The 26,429-nt window shown below is 35.3% G+C and overlaps 1 protein-coding gene across 1 annotated transcript in view; it reads left to right on the plus strand.

Moving 5' to 3' along the window:
* Positions 1-26,102, plus strand: part of LOC147070783 (uncharacterized) — a 151,684-nt gene extending 125,582 nt beyond the window's left edge. The window contains exons 3-5 of the mRNA XM_085948798.1: positions 1,500-5,455; positions 22,934-23,054; positions 25,292-26,102. Coding sequence (XP_085804924.1) covers positions 1,500-5,455; positions 22,934-23,054; positions 25,292-25,372 — 4,158 coding nt within the window. The 3' untranslated portion in view covers positions 25,373-26,102. The remainder of the gene's footprint in view (positions 1-1,499; positions 5,456-22,933; positions 23,055-25,291) is intronic.
* Positions 26,103-26,429: the final 327 nt, after the last annotated feature.

Genomic DNA, 26,429 nt, shown 5'->3' on the forward strand with positions numbered 1-26,429 from the left:
TAAGTAGGTATTTCATTTAGATATGAATTCGATCTCAATACTATACGGTAATCCATTTCCAACACAGCAGCTCACTGTGATCTGTGATACGGCCAACTGCATACGTACAAATTTCTAGACCTGATTTGAAGATGCTTGGTAAAAAGAACCGGGAAATGGCTACGCTGGAACGACCAGCATGGATAAAGTTTTTGGTAGAAGCCAAAACCTCTCTAGTTATGGAGTCTATATCACGGATATAGTATCTATGGATACTGGTGGCGCTTTTCGCAGTGGACTGTAATTTGAAGGTGATGGTGGTTGGTGGATTACGGATCTAGAGAGGGGGGCTTGCAGAGGATGCCAGACACTGACCTTTAAGTTGAAAGGGCTGGCGCGCGCTGGGGCTGGTTTGGTGTTCACGCACTCACGAACTGGTAAACGGACTTTTATGGGTGAGTGGTTCACAAGCATAGTGAACCAAGTCCATTCTGGTTTTGAGTAAGATATGTTCAAACATAATATTTGAGCATTTCTAATTCTGTAAGGGTATAATTGCAATTCTGAAGTTTTATTTTGAGTACATTTAAGTTATTATGTAAGGGAAATAAAATTATACCCTTACAGAATAAGAAATACTCAAATATTATCTTTGAACCAGCTTACTCAAAAATAACCAGAATGGACTTGGTTCACTACCTATGCTTGTGAACCACTCATATATGAGGTTGATGAATGATGATGATAAGTTCAGGATAGATGATATAGACGCGTTGTTCACTCAAACCGTAACAGATTTAGCGCAACGAAGGTCAAAAATATGCCTTTTGAGTCACTCGGTAGTTAACGAAGGCTAAGCTATTAGAAGCCCGCAACGCGACCGCTTTCTTGATGTCACTCAAGCTAACTAACTGTTATTCAATCACGGTCGATTAATGACCCGTAAATGCTCGTCGTCTAGTCTTGTGACAATAATAAATAAGGATTTAAGGTAGGTGAGGAAATAAGGGATAACGGCCACCATATTTGTATGAACCAGATACAAAAAGTAGAAAATTTCGTAAACTAGATAAAACATGTAAATGAAATATTTATAAACTATGAATAATTTTAATTATAATAAGATCGAAATATTTCTGAGTTTAAAATGGATTTATTATCCAGAATGTTGTGGTAATTAGGAACTCAGCAATACGATTATTAATTTTATTAATAAAACAGATTAATAACATTAGTTCTGTATTTAGTTGCATTTATTTTGTTAAATATTTCCAAAGTAAACTATTTATTGTTGTTTATAGAATAATATAATGTTTATAATGTAAATGTTTCCCCAATGATCCTTAATTGGTGCATGTAAATGTTTGTAAATTTTGTAAATATATCTGTATATTTTTTGTATAATATGTCATGTAAATACGCTATAGGAAATGTTTGTCTTTGGGGCCAAACAGTAAATGTTTATTTTTCTTTAAAAAATATATTTGTTTATTGATGTCATCGTTTTCTTTTGGTTTCAGCAGGACAGTCCTGATGAAAAGCCTGTGATAAGATTACCGGACATTAGAGAAGACGTTTCAATAAGTGGCTCAACAACAGCCATCAACACATCTGTTCAAGGCGGTCAGTCTCACCAGATTCTCACAGCTGCGATGGAAAACCTAGCTCCCGGTAACCACACGTCAACGTTAAACCTCCAAACACCTTCCACTCCTAGGATAGATATTTCACGAGCGTCGAGTTCCAGCCATCATGACTCAAGAGATAGTTCTCCAGAAAATGCTATATTTGGCGTGAGTGAAAACGAAAAAGATCGAGAAGGTGCCAAGCTTGGATTAGGATTCCGAGAAGATGGAACTGCAGATTTGAGATCATCCACTGAAGAATTAGCATTTTTGGAACCGAATACTGTCACAGCTGAAAAAGAAACATCTAAACAACCATCCAGAAAATCACCTCTCATGTTCAAGCAAGAAGATCACCATAGAAAAGATAGTCAATGCTCTGATATTGTGCTGCTCTCGATATCAGGTAGAACTAGTCGATTGTCCAGTATTGGAAGTCAAGGATCTGGACATTCAAATGCGTCTGGACATTCAAATATGAGTCATATATCTGGTGTTAGTAATGTTAGTCATATATCTGGTCAAAGTCGCCTTTCAGTCATATCTGGAATATCAAGATCACCTTCACCTCATAAAATGTTACTCGAAACATCTTTTTGTGGACCAAAACCTCTTGAGAATGAAGTTGGTGTAGTTGGTAATGATAAACATCGCAATGAAGTACTGGAAGAAGTTTTATTATCACGGAAGCATGATCCAAGAGAAGCTATAGTAGCCGAAGGTACGAGAGTTGTAGTGGCAAAAGCAAAAGAACCAGTTATACCTCCGGCAGTTGTTGAAGTACCACCTGCTCGTGTTGTTGAAAAACCACGGGTTCCAACGGCAGCTCAACAAAAATCCGCAGCCATTAGAAGACAATCACAAGAACAACTCAGAAAGGAGTCTCTCACATCTCCAGTTATAACACTCTCAACTTTGGGATCAAGTTATAAACCTGAGAAGAAATCCGAATCACAGTTACAGGTCAAAAGTAATGTTCCGACGACTAAGATAAAGCAGCAGAATAGGAAAAATTCAGCTGGTGGTAAGCAACCTGCGAGATCGAGTAGAAGCGGGGGCGGTTCGGAAACTGATTACATTAGAATAAAATTAAAACCAGATCATATGTACGATGAAGACAGCGAACAATCGAAGGAGGCACAGCAACAGCAAGAAACAGTGCAGAAACCAGTGTCATTGAATCTCAATGACCACTCTAAAAAAAGTGCTCAACATTTTTCACAATTAGTTAAACGCGAGGATAGTCTAAATAAAATTAGCCGACATCCAGGAGATGGTAGTGATTCTCAAAAATCCTCAATCAGCTCAAAAAGTAAAAGTCAATCGCCGAATGCCACTCCAACTGCAAGTCCAAGATCTGGTAGACGCATTCATTTAAAGGATAAAGAGCCTGGAAGTAGAACACCTTCTCCAGCAGGAGTGACGACGTCTAGAAAATCTTCATTCTGTTCTCTGTTCAAGTCAAGAGAAACTATTGCTAGCCCAGAATCTCCCACTGGTTCTGTGTCTAAAAAGAAAGGCCTGACGGGTCTAATTAAAGATGCGAGTGGTAGTATTCATAGTTCAAGATCAAGAAGTAAAAGTAGAGACAGATCTGGTACAACTACGCCTACTTCGGGAAGCAAGCCTAAAGGGTCTGTTTTGGCAATATTTAAACCAAGAAAGTCAAGCGCTTCTGCGTCTCCTGTTGCTCGAGAAAGTTTACCTAATTTAGATGGTATTAGCAATATGGAGTATAAGTACAGCTCCGAAGCTAAAAGCGTTCAGAATCTAAGATCAACTGCGAAAGAAAGATTAAAGTACTACGATACTCCTGTGGATGGAGTTATAAGAATTCCACTACATACACCATCAGATGAAGAAGAGAAGATTTTGAACAAAGAAAAATTAATGGGGAAATCTACTCTGCAGGAGGATTTGAATCAAATAAAAATTGATCGACCAGTAAGTGCTCCTAGTTCAAGTAGGCCGTCAATAAGTCAGCCATCTTCGAATGTTGCAGAAAAACAACAAAGTAAAACGAGGGACCCTAATTCTAAACAAGTCGTTCTTCCTGATGGCAGCATCAGAATTCCGCTTCATTCTCCGAGTGAAGATAAATTCGTTCGATGTGATTTATTGTCTCCAAAAGAAGCGCAAGAATTAAATAGACAATGTAGCAAGATTTCAACCAAGAAAGGAACCAAAATTGACAAAGTTTCAAATGGTAGTGTATCGTCTTCTTCAGATATTTCAAGACACGAAGAAAAAGTTGTTATAGAAAGAAGAACAGAGGTAAAAAAACCTATTGAAAAAAATATAGTAGTTGAAAATCCTGTTACGGTTGAAAAAATAACTCCAGTTGAACAAATAAAAACATTTGAACAGCCCAAAGCAGTTATTAAAACCAAATCAATAGAAAGAATGAAACAAGTTGACAATATAAAACCCATCGAATTGCCGCCTAAAATAGTTGAGCAGTACAGGATGCCAGAGCCCGTGGAGAGCACGCCAGAACCGGATTCGGAGCCTGAACCGTTTGTAGAAGAAGAAAAAATCAGTAATCAAAGTAAAAAGCATATCATTTTTACAACAAAAGTAGGGAGCAAGGATCAACTTTTTAGTTTGCAATTTAGCTTATCCAAGACTGACAGTCAGTCCAGCCAGATGTCGGAAAACCGAAGCCAAATCTCTGAAGACAGCGTGATAGAAATGCCGATTGGAGATAAACGAATAGAAGACGCATTTTCAAATAGATCTCCATCTGTTGATTGTAAAACAGATGCCCCTAGTAAAAAGGCAGAAGTCGAAGTGGCCAAATTTGCGACTGACGAATTCTGTATTCACTCATCTGAGATGACGGATTCTAAGCATTCTGAAATATCTCTCATGTCTAGTGAAAAATCTTTTAAAGACTCTCCTCAGACGACTTATCGAAATTCCGCTATATCTGAGAGCGTGAGCCCGCGGAATTCAGTCGATGACCCGGTCCACGACTCTTCAGAGTCAGAAAGAGACTCAGAGCTGGATTTTGTGAGAAAAAAACAACTCCAGGCTCTGGAAAAAGCCGGCGTTCCAGAACCTGAAGTTGTTGATCACGAAAGAAAAGGCCTGGTCTTGCAACAAGATTCTTTTGACGATGAACTCCCCTACGTGCCAACGACATTGCCGCAGGAGCGGTCGGTCGCCGTGCCCATTGTGCCTGTCAAGCAGCGCCAGGGCTACGAAATGAAGACATTTCCAATTGAACGACCTCGATCGACCACTCCTATAAATCCTAGCTGTTTAGAAGAGTATTGTTCCGACGAAGTCTACACCCCGGACGCTACGAAAGCGGAAAGATTAAAAATTAGTCTACCGAAAGAAGAAGCGCCAGAAAAGACTAAAGCGAAGCAAAAAACGAAATCCCCGCGACGCATTTCGACTGCATCTAGTCCGAAGACTTGGTTTGAATTTGCTGAACAAGGTATTGCGAATGTTCCAAGAAAAAGTTCCACGGGGCATGAGTCTGATTCGGATCCAGCTCCTCCTTTACCCCCGAGAGCACCAATTAATAAGCCACAATGGATTAACTTCGAAGATATACCTGAGAGAAGAAAACTGCCGAAGAGAATACAGACTATCCCAAGTCGTACCAATGTAGAGGTCTCCAATGAAACTAATGTCGTGTATACTTATGTGAATCCTGAAGATTGCAAGTGCGAGTGTCACGAAGCTGGGAAGGAGCACGAAGTAGATGATATGACTCCAGATAAGGAGGAAGACGAAGAACCACTGCTGGATGAGAATGAAGAGGCTGAAGGGATCAGTGCACCGGTTTCGAGTAGACTGCGAGGTGAGAGCACGAGAGACAAGCGGTGCAGCAGTATAAGGTATAGTCAATTAACCTCTTAACTTAAAAATTGAAATAATTGGAAGGCCATATAATACCAACATGGTAGCTGGCTTCAATTTTCTATATGTACCTACCTACTTATCGTCTGATTTGATTGTTAATATATTTTTTTTATTTATTCATTTAAGAAAACAAAACATTGTAGACATAACAAATCTAAATCCAAGACGTGCACAACATGAGATTTACATTATAACAAATATTGCCCTCACAAGAGAGAGGAAGAGAATATATAAATTAATAACAATAATAATTAAAAGAAAAACATACTTAAGTACAATTTTATACAGAAAAATAAAATTTCGAATACAAAATACATAGAACGTCGCCAAAAATGTCTACGTCTTTGGGGAGTGCATTGACCTGTCTTGCACCCCTCACTTATGGTCATAAAACGTAAAGATTTTATGCTGCAAAATGCTAATTTGAAGTTAAATTTGATTGGTGATGTTTTGAGTGGACTATATTTGAATGAAGTTGAGTTTTGTGGGGTAGAGTGGATTGTGTCACTCACTCGCAGTAGTTTTGTTTATGGTGGAGTTGGCGGGTCACCTTAGGTCACCAAAGGTGTGACTTTTATGCGCTTGTAGGTATTCAATTTATATTTTTGCAGATAGGCATACTGTTATTCTTAATCTTCTTCTTTCCTATCAGAAATGACACGAGAGAAAGGCATTACTTTAATACGTATTATGGATCGATAGTCTTAATCCCAATGTTAAACAAGGAGCGGTAAAAGTATACAATTTCCATTCCCAACTGCCTAACATAGCGCGCTGTTTTTTTTAATATTCGCGTAACGGCTTTTACGACCGCCATTTTTAAATGTTTCGAAAAAAATATTACTTTCGCGAGCGGCATAATATTGCCAGAACAAAAATATTTAAATTAATCCTAATTAAAGATGTAGATTGTACACCAGGTACACTTATAATGGGCAATAAAGGAAATTTTGACAAAAGAAAATGCTTTGTAGAACAGAGGTTTTATTAGCATCGTATGCGGAAAATATAATTAACAACCAATTTAAGTTCTACAATAATCATAAAGCACATGTGGTGTATTTCTTCTTTCTTACAAACGATTGTTTACTATTTTAATAACATACGCGACTTGTTTTGAATATTTTGAGTAGATCGTTAAACATTTTTGGTACTTACCTATATAGACTTTGTAATAATGCTGTCATCTGTCAGTTCATGGTCAAAACTATTATATCTACCATATGGTCACGACTGAGGAACCCAATCCCGACCCAAAATTTTGATCCCGGGATTTCGGGATTACAATTTGACGAGCATTGGTCCCGGGATTGTGCGTTTTTTTTGATAGTTAATATATTTGTTTTAATTATTTATACAAATAGCATTAAGGCTATACTTCAGCTGGGTCACGGTCTAAAACGATCGTGACTACGCGAAGCGAAAACTGTGCAAACGACGCTTGCAGAACAATACATAATTTGTTAAAAAAAAATTCAACATGCGTCCATTTAATGTTATGTTTATTGTTCTATTAGTATTATTAATACTATATTCATTGACATGTTTTCTATTTAAGTAAATGAGTAACATTTTTAGTCATCTTTACACGATTTAAGAGTTATTACCCCGACGCCATCACAAAACAAATTGACGTGTTCATAGCTCGACTTTCGCTCTCCGATTGGTAGCGCGTCCGAAATTTCGTCGCACCTATAGTTGAAAATTATTTGCCGTTTCACTAAATGCTCTTAATACAATCGGTCAAAAATGTCTCGTATAATTTATACTATTTAAGACATTTAATGTTAATATTGTGTACGTTTAATCTTGGAAATACATGGGTTTAATGCAGTAAATAATATTGTAATATAGATAGATAATAATGTGAAAGGAAAATAGTTTTTTTTTTTTATTTATTTAAGAAAATATAACATTCATAAAGTTCGGCGTAGAAACAAGTGACTGTCTGCACGTCCGTGGTACTGGCGGTTAGACGCCGTTCGCGTGCCAGAACGTCAGTGGCGTCTAGCTAGTTAAATGAACGAATTTATTGTTTTTCAGATGTTCTTACGTTGCGTATGACAACAAAATTTGTTATTTATTATCCGTGAGCATTCAGCGTTTCCCCCTGTGACATGTGCAGGTACATACACTTCACTAACATAATTTTGTATACATACTAATATATTGTGATTGGTAAAAAAATCAACCCAGAAGGTTTAGGGATTATGTTTACTAATTCCGGGATTCATAGGTGTCGAAAATTGTCTGGCATTCGATTCCCTAGTCACGACTAAAAATAATTATCATGCATGATAACCTGTTGACATCGCAGGAATTTATGACAAAATTGTTCAAAAAAAAGATACAGGGAATGGAGGGTTTCCACGTGATATTCACATTTCCAGACCGTTCCTGCAACGAGCATCTGCTCTGCAACTTGTGGTGGTATCTATTTGTTGTCGTTGTGACGCTACTTCCTGGACCATAGCTACAGTTGGTAACCACACCTTGCGTACTGCATTTACCATGTTTGACTCTGGACGTTTGCACATTTTTAGTGGAATAAGTCAACATTTAGCTGGTGCCGTTGACTTTCACTCTTACTTTGCCTACTTATCGCGTCTCACCATACATTACCCGCGTACATTCATCATTTTGCGATACTCCGCAAAGTGATTCTAACTACGTGTACACACCTCATGATATGACACTATAACCACTGGACGAGCTTAATTGCGATTAAATATATCGCACCCACAAGTGGTTACCTAGCATATCGCCACATACAAACTACATACGCGATAAACGCAGCCAAATATTACCCGTACAGCATTCTTCATAAATAATGTATTTTCAAGATATTTGAACATGGCCCCCACAAGGAGCCCGGCGTGGAGGATCGACCAGCCAAGTGAGCCAACACACATAAAAAATGTCGCCTGCGGTGCTATTTCACTTCAAGCATACCAACATTAAAAAATATGCGCTTGTGCGATGCAATTTTTGATTATTGTTTGTCGATATTCGAAAACTCCATAATTCTAGTGGGTGTATTACAAAATACGACAGATCGCTATAAAATACCCTAAATATTACCTTTAAGACTATTTGGAACACAACAGTAGATTGTCACACTGCCTTTAATCTTAGAGATAGGTAAAGGGGCCCACCGAAGATTCTAGCTTGGGGCCCGCTTAAAGATGTGGAGGCCATGTATTTAAAGTTCCATTACACCATTATCAGCTTGCATCAATGCACTGCTGGATGAAAGCCTATTAAGGAAAATTCCATTACTTTTCTACGCATTTATTTCGAACGTTTTCTACCTATTTGGTACCTCTAGATTTCTTCAGTGTTTGCCTCTCCTTTGAACTATAATATATCCCCTATCCATTTTCAACTAAAGTTTTTAACAAATTCTATCAGATACCTACCCTTATTTTCTTCTCTTAGTGAATTATTTCGTTTTCCGTCCTTGCGAGAACTGACAGAATATCTACGTCGTGTTTCTGGAGAACTTTTTTCCTAAAAGATTATGTTTCGCATGGATGCGTCATTATGGGGGGACTATACGCAGTTGAACCCTTAACATTTTAGGCATAATGGGAGGTCACATTTGAAGGCATTATCAGGCGCCTAAAATACTATAGTCCAGTTTTGATCTGCAAACAGTTTCACCAAACTAAACTACCATTTATTCAAATCTATTGTATGATACAGTGGCAAAGGGTGGAGGTATGCTGTTAAAATCCGACATAAATAGTGCACAATAAACGTTGTCAGTCAAATGTATTTGTTTTTATTGCATTAAGACTACAATGTGTAGATAGTGTTTGTTAGTTTTTTAAATTCAATTAAAAGTTCCCTAACCCAAGCCATCGTATACAATAGTAAAAAAATATTCGTTTATCTATAAAATATCTATAGTTATGCCATTAAACTATACAAAATTTTAGATATTTTATAGATATAAGAATATTCTAACGATTATGGTTTGTTTTAGGCAGGGTAATGAATTTTAAAAACCTAACCAACACCATTCGTAATATGTAATTCTTAATTCAATGAAAACAAATAAGTATGACTGAAAAAGTGTACACTTTTTTTGTCGGACCGCCCATAGCATACATAAACTAATATGGTTTGGTTTAGGCAGGGTTTAATTGAATTTTAAAAACTAACCAGCACCATCTGCAAATTGTATTATTAGTTAAATGAAAACAAATAAGTATGACTGACAAAGTTAAGTGTGCACTATTTATGGCGGATCTATAGCCTACCTCCACCCTTCGTCACTGATGGCATGTTTACTAGGCAACTATTTAAAGCCAAACTAAATAAATATACATACTAACTAAAATAAATCCTAAAAATGATGGCAAGACAGTCTGGTTCTTTTTATTAATTTTTTAGTAATTCATCTTCTGCAATACAGAAAGTTAGAATCCTGGGTCTGACAAATATACATATTGTTTTTCAATTTGTGTTTGAGTCAGAGTATGGACCTAATAGGTTGTCAAAGTGGCTGACATCCATTTCTCGTAAAAACAAAAAAAAATCTGTTAATACAAACCTCCACTCTTATGATCTTATTAGGATCAGACATGGTCTAAAAAAAAACTGTCGTCAAGATGGTAATCGTTCAGTTAAAATTTGTCCAGTTGAATTGGCGTGCAGATGTCGGCATCGAATCTTCCCATTTCTATAAAAGCTAACTTAATTAATGTTTTATGTTATCCGTCGTTTCGGATACTTTTGTTATTGGTACATAGCTAACGGGACAAATTTGTATTGTCGTTATATACTAACGGCGATGTTTGTCCTTATTAGCAAACTAATTTTGTTTTTCTCGTGCGCTAAACAACAATTAGACGAGCACCGCTGTCCGAAATTAGGAAAAATGTCTTTCAGGAAAAGCAAAAGTGTGCCGTCCCTCTTAATCCTTCTAGAAGACCTTGAAATGAGAAATAATGGACTCGACCTGATTGACATGCTCGACAATGGGGCGCCACACGTTCACAGAACGTTTCTTAGGACAGGTTGTCTCAACTGAAGGCCTGAAAAAGCTTGACGCCCATGAATTTATTACAAAAACATATCGTGAAAGGAAAAATGACATTGAAGTTAATGGCCCCACCAAACCACATCCGACCCGCACAACACCTGGTCTTAATCGGGCGTATCACGAAACCCTATGTTTGGTTGTGAAGGATCATTTTTATTTTTATGACTGGGAATGTCTCAGGAGCAGTTACCCAAGATTAATGACGCCATGCACTCAAATGTGCTTTGACTGAATTTACGTTGCTGAGCAGATAATTAGTAATTAATTATCACATTTAAATATTATGCTAATTATATCTAATGGCCAACTAATAGACCAAATACTTAAGTTAAGGTACCCATGAGAAAGATGAGTATGTAGAGGCAATATTAAAAAATGTAGTAAGTAACAAATTAAAGCTAATACAAAACTGCCGAAGATTTTAAGTGAAGAGATCTTCACGTTGGCAGTGTGATGCCGCAAATTTTATAAATGCAATAAAATTGGCTTTTGTGGCGACCAAGTTGGACGGTCCGAAGGGCCCAACAGCTGGTTGAACCGACTTAAGCAGCTCTTCCCTTTCCGTACACACTATATTAATGTGATTTTATCAAAGCCTGGGTGTTTGCGATTGTTCCTCTGCTATGACTAAATACACTACCTTTTAACTACACTACTATCATTGAGCCTCATGGGCTGTTGAAAGTATCATAATATGACGTATGGTTCACAATAATTATGGATCAAGTCCATAAAAGAGATATTTGGACCTAAAGTTAAAACTCGTTTTGTAAAATTCAGGAATGTTTTCACTGTATAATACTTACCATATTTTGATAGTACATGGATCAATTTAAATAAATAGTCGAAACATAAGGTATATTCAGGCTTTATTAATATTAGCATATTGCCGTAAGCAATTACCTCTTTGTACTGCTGAAGTAACTGTCAAAATGGACATGATTTACATTCAATTTTATGTTTTATCAATACTAGTATTGCCATCTATGCGGAAAATTGTAGAGCTACGATTGTGATTTTAACACACAATATAGAAATCTGTTTTATCAAGCCACTGAAAAAAAAATAGCTTTTTATGAAAATTGGACTTGATCCATAATTATTGTAAACCACCCATATATTAATGTATTATACGACAATGTGACTTATTTTAGATCTTTTATAATTGTTATTTGAATAAAATTCAATATCAAAACCTTACTTACAGCGTATCCAGAAATTTGTAGGTAAACAGTTCACCGCAGGACACTTATTCGTGCGCCGCAGTACGTGAAACATGAGTTCGTGTAACATTTAATCAAATTACGAGTTCTTCGTTGAGCATTTCACCGTGTAGTATAATTGTATGTATGCTACAAGATGTGGAGAATTTTATGAGATGTCTTTACTAGGTTAGGTTAGGTTAAGTTAGGTTAGGGTTAATCTAATTGGAACACTACTATCTGCAAACTATCGCCGCGGTGAAATGTTCAACGAAGAACTCGTCATTTGATAAAATGTTATACAAACTCATGTTTCACGTACTGCGGCGCACGAATAAGTGTATCACGATGAACTGCATTCGTGAATATGAACTTACATGTAACCTACTTACAGGAAGTAATGTTTTAGTCAGAATTTAGAAATAAAAGTTATATTAAAAAAATATATATTTTGTAGTTGATGTTTCCTGGAATAAGTCAGTAATTTCCACGATGGGCGAAATGCCATCGTGCGTTATTGTGGTTTAAGAAGTTTGCCAGACGTTTTATGAAATTCTCGACTATACACACGCAATCTACTTAGCGATTAAGCTAAATGAAATCACCGGAAAACTGAAAGACCATCCTTAAACTTGATAGTGTTTGCTTATTATAATATTATGACTACTTTCTCCCTCTGAAGGGTTTACATTGTCCAACGTTGCATGGACTTGCTTTTCCCTCCACCACCCGCCACGTCTCCACACCCGTTATGCAAGCATATAAGTGGTGTAACGAACGTTAAGCGCTCTTCAAAGTTGTGCCAAAAATGTCCCAGGGGCAACTTCCCAAGACCATGGTTGATGTGCGTTAGAGTTTGCACTGGCGAAGGGTGGAGGTAGGCTGTTAAGATCCGCCATAAATGGTGCACACGAAACTTTGTCACTCATGCGTATTTGTTTTCATTGAAATAATACACAATTCACAGAAAAAAATTCAATTAAACCCTGCGAAACCAAGCCATAATAGATAATTGTCAAAAAATACTCGTCTAATTTATAAAATATCTAAAATTACGCAATTAAACCATACATTGAATTTATAGATAGAATAATATTTTTTATCTATTGTAGCATTGCTTAATAAATTTTGAACTGAAAATGAACCAATAATAATAATATATTGTGTGATATGTATTCTTAATCCAACGAAAACAAATAAGTATGAATAAAAAACTGTGCAAAATTTTATCGTATAGCCCAAAATATACCAAAACTATTATGTTTTGGTTTAGGCAGGGCTTAATCGATTTTTTAAAACTAATCAATACCATCTGTAAATCGTAGTCTTAGTTCAATAAAAACAAATACGTATGACTAACAAAGCTTAATGTGCACTATTAATCGCGGATCTTAACAGCCTACTTCCACCCTTCGCTACTGAGAGTTTTCCTGATTCCTACTTCGATATAATTAATGTATTACGGTAAATTCTCGATGAAAAAAGACCTTCTCGCTGTAAAATGCCGTAAACTTTTTAAAAGCTGAGAAATTTTCGCTTGTAGATACAAAATTGCAATGGCCGACCAGTCGTACTGAAGGTTGGACCAGCTTGAGAAGATCTTTCCTTTCAACCGACATTTGGGGACACTCCCAGAGGATGTGATCGGCATCCTACAATTCAGTACATAAGCAAGTCGGAGATTCTATTAGGCTAAGCTGACAGAGCTTGGAAAACCACTGTGACCGGTTAAGAACTGACAAATCCAATGGTCTGGAGTCAATCTGGTTATCTCCATGCACTAATTCATATTAGGAAAAAAAGATATTCGTTTGTCTGCCCTTGGAAGAGACAAGCACTGCTATCATCTACCCTTAATCATTACTACAGAAAATATAAGGTTATGGGAGAAATAAACATTATTTTGTATAAGTACATAATTATATAACGCCAGACAGGGTCTCAATTTTTAAAATAAGCAGTAGGCACATAACAGATCATAAATAGAATACCGATAGGCTATATTCAATACGCCGCATGGTGATGCAGGCTTTTGAATGTGTGAGTGTCCTACGAAAATGAAGCACGCATTATGCACGTGCAATAGTGTGTGTAATACACCAACATTAAATGAGCGTAAATGCATAGACCGAGAGCAGTTTTCAGTATTCGACGTACAACGTATTCTTGACACGTGTGTAAGTTTAACCCGGAATCTTCCTGCTATCGCCTTACCCGTTAAGTATTTCAGTTCCCATTATTTCTAAGTTCCCTGGCAGTAGGTACCTATATCACCTTGCTTAAAAATGCGCGACAGCTTAAAAAGTAAATAATGTAGCTACTGAACGGTGTCTGATCGATAATGCCTTGAAAATTTGGCGCGTGCATTTCTGATCGCGTAAGATTTTGTATTATATTTTAGTCTATGGATTCCATGATAGTTAAACTTAACACGTAAACAAGAAAATATCCTAAATAGTGGTAGTGAAATTATCGTATTTTATCAATAACTGCTATAGTGCTATTATTAAAGCCCAGCTTAAAAATTAAATGAAGCCAGCAGCAAACAAATTTTGAAAATAGCCGATATACCTACTGGATTATTTGTTAGGCTAGGTTTTCATTCTTGAATTTTGCCAAAATCAGCCATGAAAATTTAATTAATGTTCATATTGAATCTAATACAATTGGAGACCGTATAGTATACCTACGGTCATCTTTTTCCGATAAGAAAGGTCACGGCGAACGTGCCACGGTGAAATGTTTTACGTACAATTTACATGGCACCCTTGGAAATATGTTGCATACTTTAGAACGCAAAATGTTGTGTGCGCCGATACATTAAATTACGTATATTAACAACCACAACCCAACACCAACAACAACATTACAGACCTACAAACTTATCTAAAGAATGGATGAGGGAGCCAGAGTAAAAAACTACCCAATCAAGACTCGCAACTGGACAGAATCTAACATTCGTCCATATGGTAGTGAGTAGTTCCATTTTTTACTGTTCTTTAGATAAGTTTGTAGGACTGTACATCGACAAATTAGAGTTTGTATGTGCGACCGGTTGAAAAAACTGGACTGCGCCACAAGAGGCTTAAGAATGCTCGGTCAAATGATTAGAAAGAGTCGCCACTGAATCGTCCAGGGTTTAAAACGTTTTTGGAGGTATCCATTACCGCCAAATGTTGTAGTCTCATAAATGGTGATATTATAATTATTGTCTAAGTATTCATTATTTTTGCTGGATAACAGACGTTTCTACTTTTTCCAAATTCTCTTCACTGCTGAAATAATATAACATGTTATTTTTGCTCAGCGATATTTGACATCCGGCAGACTTGATTGAATCTTTATCTGAAGCACGACGGATGTTCGCGATATTTATAAATACAATGCGAAAAACGATTCGCGAAAGCAACACAAAAGAGAATTTTCGAGAAAAACATGTCAGGCAGGAAGTGAGGAAACATTTGCGAGATGTAACGAGATTGGTTTGTTGGATATCTTAAGCCAAGTACAGACTGATACATGTCTGCCCGTAAACAAATGTACTAAATATATTTACATTTTTTTTTATAAAAAGATAAAAATATTATGGCAAGCGTCTTGATGCTATTACTAATGGCAATGTATGGTTTAGAATGCCGCTATGATGGATAGACTAGTTCAATTGCTAAATGCTCATTTAGACGAGTCAATGCGGCTGATCATCGGCAGTGAATTGAATGCAGGCGTTCATTTTTTGTTTTCACGTGCCACTGAAAGTGAAATACACAATTCATCCAATATGGCGTCAAGTGAAATTACGCTACAGGTTGGACTTCAAACAATTTGTGATCGTTATATGAATGCAGAAATTTCATTGAGAGAAAGAGGAATAGGAAAAAAGTCATTAGTGGATAAAACCATAATAATATACTAATTAATATACATGAGTAATGCGACGAAATAGCATGGGGAATATGATGACAGTACTCAGGGGTACAGTGCGCATGCGCAGGACTTTTGGAATCAACCGCAGTGAACACAAAGTGATCAAAAAGTAGAAACACTTGATCTTCATTCACTTTTGATTCCGGATGATCACTTTCGATGATTCGTTGATGAATGTGCGTTTACACGGGTCACTAGGGATGATTCCTCCGCGATGATCGTCAAAAGTGAATCATGTAAACGAGACCTAACAAAGCCAAAAATACGAATGTATGTTACCTAATTACATTGTCTATCCCCTGGATTTCGAAACATTTGGACCCTAGGAATGTCGACTTTGAAGACGGTGGCTGAGATCGGTCATCGCTGGACTGATAAAACAGATGAGTGTCGTTCAACTGAGTACCTGAAATAGTGAATTAGTATAGAGATCCAAAAAGGTATTGCAGTCGCTGTTTTAGGTTCTCTTGAGGTATGCAGGAGACTGTAGGAGGTACTTTATATACCTACTTTGGGAAACCATGTATATTAATAGTTTTATAATTTATCTTATATTTTATATAATATATTACGTACTTATATCGTTTCATTTTATACCTTTTGTTAAATTATTTTATTTTTCTATATAATTTTCAATGTAATATTGTAATGTGATGTAATAATTGTTTGTTTTTTGAAATAATAAAATATTGCAGATGTTAAAACGCAAAACTTTAATACATATGTTATTTATAAAACTTAACATGTTTATTAAATACTTTAACATGCATCTTTCTTATGTGCGTGTAGGCAAGGCTATGCGAGTACAGTGACGTCACGCGACAAACCAAAATGAATCAGAAAGTGCGACATTTTGGGATTTTACCAGCGCTGCATGACGGATGAAAATAGTTGCATGTGACTCTGCAACTATTTTGCTGATTTATTCAAACTAAAATGACGCATTTAATCAATGTGCGGAGCTCCATTTGGTAACGTGTGTTTTGTGAATAACGAAGACGTCACATCGACGTATTAGACACGTTGCAGACAAGACGAGCGTAGATGTGCGAGCCGGCTAAGTGTGGATATGAGTTGAGTTTCACGCGCGTATTTATATAGCGGCAAAAGTTTGCGGGAAACTTTGCGTCAGTCTGTACTAAGCTTTACGTTTCCTCATAAATACTTTTGTATTTAACGGCCTGACATTTTTGTATTTCTTTGGCGTTATCATAACGCCCTTTTTAATGCCTTCTGTTTCTCGGAAGTTTAGATTAGAATAATAAAAGAATAAGTTAGCGACTTATGACACTTTTCGCGTTGCTCTCCTTTTGTGTTTATTTATAAATTGACGGTTTGGTTTAATTTTATACTTCATACCAGTGACAAATACTTTGTAATAGGCCAGGGGTCGGCAGTTTGTCAAGTGAGAAGAGCCAAATTGTCAAGAAAACAGAATAACAAAGGTACCAGAGAGCCGTAATATGTAATATACTATGGATTTTTAGGGGGAAAAAGTTCAAGATTTTTTATTAAAATAATAATTAGAACGGCGTCCATGCATCGCTTTTGATAGCTTTTAAATGAATACATGATTGTAAATTTTTATCCATTATTTTGCTTCTAAGCTTATTTTTTATTTGGTTCATAGATGAGAATGTTTGTTCGCATATAGGTATTATGTAGAACCAAAGATTGTGAGAATACCAAAAGCTAATTTTTTAACGCGTCATATATTTCAGGCAAACTATTCCATGTATCAAATATTATTGTTTCTATTTTAGGCAGTTATTTTAAAGCTGTCCACTTGTGTAGAGAAATCAAATTGGATTTCTCTCTTTCGAGTTCTTCCAAGCGGCTGGTTAGATCTGTGAATGTGTTGCTCCACTTGTCCTTGCATTTTAAATCTGTTAACTATATCTGGAGTGAACCAGCATCTGTATGGAACGGTATCAAGTTAAGTTCATTGACATTTGTTTTGAAAGGACGTACGATAAAAGCTAGTGTTGTCTTATTTGCTCTGAAGTGGTGAAAACGTTCACCAAATTTGTTCTTCATTTTTCTTAATACGCTGCTGAAATGAATTGCATCAAAACAAGTGCTTTTTTAGTCACGATACTGTTTTAAATTCTTGAAATGAAGTAATTCGCCTCTCTCTATATCTTCGGTGAGAACTTGTAGTTTATTTTCAAAGCACTCTACGAGCGGCATGCACAATCTAAGATTTCGATCCTAAGGATTTGTCGCCGAAAAGCATCACTTAACTATAGATAATCCTGAGTATAGAATTAAGGAATCCTTAACCATAGACTACTTTTGTTATGAACACGCCCCCTTCTGTATTACCATTTACCACTGACAGCTGCTGTCAAAATAAATTCGCATGTCTATAAAACAGTCCATACACTCAAATTCATTTAACAATGTATTTCAATATGGATATTGATAGTGTTAATTCGTTTGGCATGTACTTGCAGAATATTATTTTACTTTTATACGCCAGCCCGCAGAAATACAAGATGCCAGGTGATAGAATGACACTTGACGCAAGTGTAACCATGTTAAAAAAATATCTTGCGGTGCCTGTGGAATCACGTATAATGACTTATAACGGAAACATAAGAGTATTATAATTAAATATTAATATGTATTTATAGTTATTGCATTTATAAAATGCAGTTGTCATATTTTTGTCATCGTTCAACAATTATAAAATAATTTACCTTTTATTTTATATTTTATTTTAAAGAGAATTTTTATATATGGTATTATTTTCAATAGAAATGATATTAACTAAGGACAATGTTTCTGCATAGTGTTTTCTGCTAAGGAAATTTTAATTATGACAAATGTTTCTGAATTCGGCTCTACTTCTTCCAATAATGTATATGCGATGTTTCCTTTCCCTTGCAACAATATATTCAAAGCATTACGGAAAACGTACTGAAATTGGAGTTTATGTTTGAAGAGCCGCAAACGTTTATGCTAAGAGCCGCTTCTGCCGACCCCTGTACTAGGCGATATCCGTTTATTTTATCTGATTATATAATATATCCCTGTGGGTATCATGGTGTTGTGGATGAAGAAGCCGAGAGTTGGTGGTTGCTCCGATGGATGGAGGAGTAAGTTTTATTTGCAGCGTAAACAGTCGGTACAAGGGTATATTACAGTAGTTATGTTACAATACTTATGATACTGTTCCGAGGTGCGAATCTCGGTAGAATGAGATGTTGTGCCGAGCGATATAGAGACTGAGATATTATCAGACCGGGAACTTATATTCAAGTGACATGTCCAATGATTGAATATTATAATTGAGTCAGCTATTTTATATGGAGTTTACGTCATCGGATATAGGCTGACTATGTGAAAAAACGGATATGCGGAAATTATCATGGCTGTCAAGTATTTACTGAGTTTTCCATAATTGGATATTACGAGAAATGGATATTTATTATCGCCGATCAATATGCTTAAACGGATTGAGTTGTCTATCTCCATAAATATAATTTGCCAATATGTCTATAAGTATATATTATAAATTTATTGCCCGCTGCACATTGCAGTAATATAATCAAAAAATTCTCCAAGTAGTTTTGAATATTTCACGCATACAACACATACATACAATTACATTACCTTTTTAGTCATTCACATCAATTTTGTCACATTTTGAGCGTCTTTTCACCCCTTTTGATTCTCTGCTACTCTCAAGACAGAGTGAATGCTGCACCCGTTCAATTCTTTCACTTTGTTGCTCCAGCGAAAAGACACTATTCCTCTGCTTCACCTTCCCACCACTAGTTGCTCCAAACAATATGTCTAAAAAACTACATAATTCGTCTCAGACATATTGTCGAGAGCCATTCCTTTATCTGTTGTCTCTGGATGATCGACTGGTTAATCATGTGCTCTGTCCAATAAATACGAAGCATTCCGCACCAATACCACATTTCGAAAGCATCAATTGCCTTCCGCTCCCTTGCCTTCAGAGTCCATGAGGATATCGTACAAACATATGAAGAACACTAATGTTTGCACAAGCATGATTTTCGTGGATATTGAAATACCCCGATCCTCCCATATAGTGGTAAGACGTGTCATCGTATTTTTCGTAGTCTATGTTTGCTTTCTTATCTCTGCTTTACATCCGCCCTTTCCACTAATGGTCGATACCACACATATTATACAAACCACACGCACAATGTCAAAATTAATATCATATTATCACATGACCTAAGGCTGTTATATAAGATAGAGTTGATTGTATTCGTTTTCAGTGTATATTTGCCATTTGGTGAGTGTACATAATGCCTGAAGATGTCGAAAGGCGAAACACGGGTCGCAAAAAATTACACAAATAGAATTGTACAAAACTTAAATCCATTATAATTAAAGTTTAAATTCTATCAACTATCGGTCGATAGTATTAATATTACAATTAATTAGGTTAATACGGTTTTCAAGTATTGGGCTATTACTATTGAATAATTGCTGGAGTGAAAGAGAGTGAGTATTCCGTCTCTTTCTGTGAGTTGAATACTCAAACAGAGACAAATCATTTATTTATATAGTCTTGATAATGGTGTAGCAACCGAAATAGCTTAAACCTAATAAACCGGGAATAGAACAACTGGACGCCGCACTGTCGTAGACACGTATACAGAACGTAGACGAGGAGTTTTAATCAGTTTCTATCTATTACTTAGTAGTTTTAATTCATTTTACTCTTAACATAATGTTTTTTATTGCGGATTGAAAATTACCTTGCCCAAGGCTTTATATAAAAATAAAAAACTTTATTTTCGTTGGAACTTAAACATTTGCACGATTAAATCATTATTTACGTGTGCATTTTTAAATTCTCATCAACTATTAAATCATCGTATAATAATCTAAATATAAATAAAAATAATAATATATTTTTTTTAAAGTACCTCTCTCTTCTTGGTCGTGCACTCATGGCTGAGGATCGTGACCACATTTAAATTTCGCCATCCTTTGAGCGACCAAGACTTTCCATCCTTCTCGATTTTCCGCTTCTCTCAGGGCAGAATGGATGGTGCCCCCAGTCAGCTCTTTCACTTGGTCGCTCCATCGCGCAGACGCTCTTCCTCTGCTGCGCCTTCCCTGGAGGCTACCCAAAACCACCAGTCTCTCCAGGTTGTCCGGTCCGCGCCTGACAATATGTCCAAAAAACTGCAGAATTCTTCTCACACATATCGTCGAGAGCCGTTCCTTTATCTTCAGTCTCTGGATGATTGACTGGTTCGTCCTGTGCTCCGTTCAAGAAATGCAAAGCATTCGGTGCCAACACCATATCTCAAAGGCATCAATTGCCTTCCGTTCTCTTGCCTTCAGGATCCACGACTCGACTCCGTATAGAAATATCGAGAACACTAACATTTATTTATGTTGTAATTGCGTGGCGTCCAGTTGTCCCGGCGCCAAATCGTCCTAGACCCAATAAACCAACCAGTAGAATTTAATATAGTTTACATTACGAAGAAAATCGTCATTGGGTGTATTATTAATTAAATTGTCTAATTTAAGTGGAAATACATCTCTATGAATTAATGATTAGTTCCTATGACGTCTTTAGTTAGCGCTTGGTGATTGCCATCCACAAATGATATTTATAAAGCTGTCATATTCACAAAGCGTTTTGAAAATTCGCTCAGGCCTTTACAGCAGTTATTAAAATGGCGTACTTTACCGCAAACGGAATATGTAAATTGCAAAATTACAGTGGAGAAGTTTTTCGAAACCAAATAAAAATAATAAAAAAAGAAATGTTGTTTTTAATGAAAATACGTTTGTAATAAGAAGTCCTATTCGAAATTAATTACACCAGCACTACTAGGGTAGTTTTAAAAGTTTGCCAAGCTTTTCTATGACACGACGCCACAGTTTTTTAAATTCTATTTTATTGTGTAATTTATATTTTTTTTTGAATTATTGTTGTTTTTTTAATTTCATTTCTTTTGTATTAAAATATTTTTTGCTTTGTTTTTTCTCTACCTTGTTTTTTCTCTAACTGATTACTTGTAAGTTTTATTCTAAATGTCATGTTGTGAACGTCCTGAATTAATAACGTGTCTTTTTTAAATAAATAAATAAAATTCATAAAATATCTGAGTACACTCGTGTCCGGAAACTTGTACGTATGCATTTGGCTGTGTCACACTTCACCGTGAAATGTTGCATCGGCAATATATGGCCGTATATTAAAGACCGTGTCCAACCTCTTTAGGTCTTATAGTAGTGACATAACATTCATGACCAAATAAAACACTGTTCTGGTCGTTTTACACTTTACAGGAAGCCAGCAGCAAACAAATTTTTAAAATAGTCGATATACTGGATTATTTGTTAGGTTAGGTTAGGTTTCCATTCTTGAATTCATGAATTTTGCTAAAAATCAGCTATGAAAATTGAATTAATTTTCATATTGGATCTAATACAATTGGAGACCGTATAGTTTACGGTCATGTCTTTCCGATAAAAAAAAATTGGCAAAAGCCAAAAAACTGTTTACAGTGTCTTGCATGCTTTTTGTATTGAAAAAGTTACTTTTGTTACAAACACCGATTTTGAAGTTGATTTTTCTACTGGAGTGAATGCTATCAGGTTGTTCTATAATCTATACAAAAAAAATACTTATTAATCCTTTAAATTCTGGCATTCATAACTCATTTTCGTCAAGTAGTGGAATAAGTTCACTTTGAAAATACACCCCTCATATCATAGATAATGGACAATATTTTTTATTGGAATAGTATTAGTGAATTAGTCAAAAACAAATCCTCATTATCAACAATTTGTTGAAAAAAGTAATTGTGTAGAGTTAATCGTATATTTAACTTTGAAATCGGTTTAATCAAAATAGTCATCACCATCAGTACACTTATTATAGTTTAATCATTAACACCTCAAATATGGATGTATTTATATCTCAATTAAGATTTTTAAGTCTTTTTAAGGATACCTATTTTAGAGTTTAGAATGCTCCACCAATTCAGTTAATATGTCTCCAAAGGTTTCCCTTATCCGATCGCACTGAAAGTAATACAGGAATTGTTTTTTTTTCTTCATAAAAACAAATCTAAACAATGTTTATAACATGAAAATAAGAGCAGGGCGTCTCTAAGTCACTCTTTGACTATATTTTATCAAAAAACGTGGTGTATTGAGATTATAGTTAAATATTGTATATTCCTTAATCCAAACAATCGCTGCATTATAATATGTTCACTGAAACACACTGTTTAACGATATATTTTTTTTATATTTTTCAGTGATTCTTCGCAGGAGTCCAGCTATGGCCATTCTGATTCGAAACCTCCCGCCAAAAAGGTTGGCGAGCCGTTCAATGCTGACCTGGATCTAGGAAGTAATCGGTCCAGTATTATATCGCAAGTAAGAGATTTTCGATTTGATTAATTATTATGAAATTAGAACAAAATAAAATAAATGTTAGCATTATAATAAATTGTACTCCTTTATTCAAATTAATTATTAAATCAAAATGTTCACCCAACAAATTAGCCTTTACATAAATGTATTTAGAAAATAAATACAGTCGAACATTGTTTAACGAGGAAGTTAAACCGACAGGGACCGACTGAATTTGCTCGTTATAAGCGTTACGCGTTATATCAGATAATAGGTACTTTTAAATGAGCGGTCACATAACACAAAAAGTCGCAATTCAAACAAAAATACACAATTAGAATTTTTTCCCGAAACAAATATGGCATTCATAAACTACAAAAGAAGTTGTTTATTGTAATGAATTTATTGTAATACCTACCAGCGTACCTACTTACTTCACAAACCTTGGATTTTTGTTCAACCATATGCGTGGATACTTTTTCAATCTTGTCGGCGAAAATACCAATTAGGTAGGTACTTAGACACTTAACTAGTGTCATAAACGTAATCTGAACCCGGCGGCATCCTGTCTGGTCGGATTTTATTGCTTAGGGTCGAAATGTTTTTAAACGATCCACACATTAACAGTTTTAAGAAAATTTTTGACGATATTTTAGCTCGGTATATCCGATAAGGAGCTTGTTGTAATGAATAAATGTATGGAGAAAATCATAAACCAAAATGTCAACGAATCTTTCCTCGTTACATCAGAGATCTCGCTATATCTGTGATCGTAATACCCGAGCTCGACTGTAAAAATTGGCTATTCAGAATCACTAATTTATGAAAAGTGTTTCAGAAAAATATCATTAATATATCTTCTCAGTATGTTTATAGTTTTGAAATTAGTAAAAAATGTTACTGTCCAGGGGTCAAAACACAATGTTACTTCCCAGTCTCGATATGTCATTATAAAAACGCAATATGTTCGACTTGGCAAATATGATTAATGTTAGCGACAAATAAAAAGGTCTAGATCAGTGATGTGCAACCAGCATGCCTCGGGCTAATTTTCTACGGCCCGGCACGGATGACACAAATTAAAAAAAAAATACGTAATATATTATATTAAAAAAATATGTACAAATATAATAGAAGCCCAACTAGTGAAATATGTAATAATGGTTATACCAGTTTGTATTTCAATCTAATCAATTCTACAATGATCTGAGACAGGGAACTCAATAAATCAAATAATGGGAACTGAACTACCTAATGGGTAAGGAGTAGCAGGTAACCGATCTCGAGTAAGGAAGAATCCGGTATAAACTTAAACACGTGTCAAGAATACGTCATACGTCAAATACTGACAACTGCTCTCGGTTTACGCATTGTGCGCTCATTTAATATTGTTGTATTACACACACTATTGCACGTGCATAATGCGTGTTTCATTTTCGTTGGACACTCACATTCAAATCCCTGCATCAAAATATAGCGTATTGAATATAGCCTATCGGAATTCTATTTATTATCTGTTCTGTGATTTGAGTTGATATATATTTCATACAGGATTACCAAAGGTCAATATTAATTTGTATTGCAAACAATACGAAATAATAGACAACAAATTATGATTAATTTGTTGTCTATTATTTCGTATTGTATTGTATTGTATTGTATTTCGTATAATGTATTATATATTATTAATATAAAGTAAAATATTTATATTATATATATTTCTAAAATAATTGTAATATTGTATATCGTCACGTCAATACTACAATTAGATTTTCACTGTTTTTGAGAATTAAATATGATTCTACATTTCCTTTTCTTCAAAATGATAAAACTAGGTTAGTCAGTAGTTAATGGGAACTGTATCAAATATTAGATAACTTTAAAACCATAAATGCATTAAATAAATACAATACAATTTCTACAATATTATTTCATTTAAATGAACATTATTTACTTGCTGTCAATTAGACAAAGCACGATTTTCCATTTTTATTTTATATAATAATTATAGCCTAGATTTATGTTAATCAAGTAAAGTTTAAATTACCATTTCCCAACAATGACCAAATAAGAGTTATTCAGTTGTAGTATTGACGTGACGATATTATGTTGCCTGAGTTAATAATGCAGTACCTATTGATGAAGACAAAACAGATCCTGACGATAATCACATTACTTAGGTTAAGTACTACATAATGCACTATTAAAGGAATCATTTTCTTCAAAATATTCATTAATAAATTATATATTTCTAATTCTAGGAGGGCGACAGGAGATCCTCGTCCAGCGGCTCTCCAAACGAAGGTCCACTCCCTCCGAGGCGTCCTCCGCGACCCCCCTAGCCCTGGAAGTCTACCCTGCGTCGTCCCATACCCCCTCCGCCCCCTCCACGTACCTAATACCACCCCATTCAATACTTAAATAAGGATATTGTTGACAATCCTAGCTGATCCTGACTATTTACTATGAACTTAAGGTCTATATTCTTAATTACCTACTCTATATAACGATACACTTTCTCAATGTTCCACTAAGTCTCAATAAAATACTTAACCAATATATTACAATGTAAACATTTTGTTACCAATATCTTTATAAAGTATTGAATATAAGAGAATACCAAGAAATATAACATACTATAAATAATTGATCGTCAGTTGATTTTTTTTAGGAATTACTGTTGGATTTTTATACTTAACATTTTTGTCCAACTTATGCGTTTATCTAGGTATATTTTGTAGAATAATCTAAATACCCAGAGCATTTCAAACTCCTCAGTTTGGAGCAGTAGCAAAAGGTGGGGGTAGGCTGTAAAGATCTGCCATAAAAAGTGCACATTCACAATTCAAATTCAAAAATTCACAATTTGGTTAATTTTTAAAATTCCATTAAACCCTGCCTAAACCAAACCAAAATAGTTTTAGTATGTTTTGGGCAATACGACAAAATTGTGCACACTTTTTCATTCATACTTATTTGTTTATGTTGGATTAAGAATATATATTTCACATATTGTTGGTTAATTTTTTTTAAATTCAGTAAGCCCTGTCCAAACCGAACTATAACAGATAAACAATATTATTCTATCTACTTATAAAATATTCAAAGTTATGTGTGATTTAATTGCATAATTTTAGATATTTTATAGATAGACGAGTATTTTTGACTATTATCTATTATGGCTTGGTTTCGCAGGGTTTAGTTGAATTTAAAAAAAAAACTAACCAACATCATAATGTAAACTGTAGTCTTATTTCAATAAAAACAAATACGTATAACTGACAAAGTTTATTGAGCACTATGTGTGGAGGATGTTAAAAGCCTACCTCCACCGTTCACCACTGGTATAAAGATATCATTTGCGAATGATAATTGTAAAGAGCCAAAAAAGTGCTAATA

Source organism: Rhyacophila brunnea, unplaced genomic scaffold (genome assembly GCF_057557595.1).
Source record: "Rhyacophila brunnea isolate RB1 unplaced genomic scaffold, BYU_Rbru_1.0 scaffold_21, whole genome shotgun sequence".
NCBI lineage: Eukaryota > Metazoa > Arthropoda > Insecta > Trichoptera > Rhyacophilidae > Rhyacophila > Rhyacophila brunnea.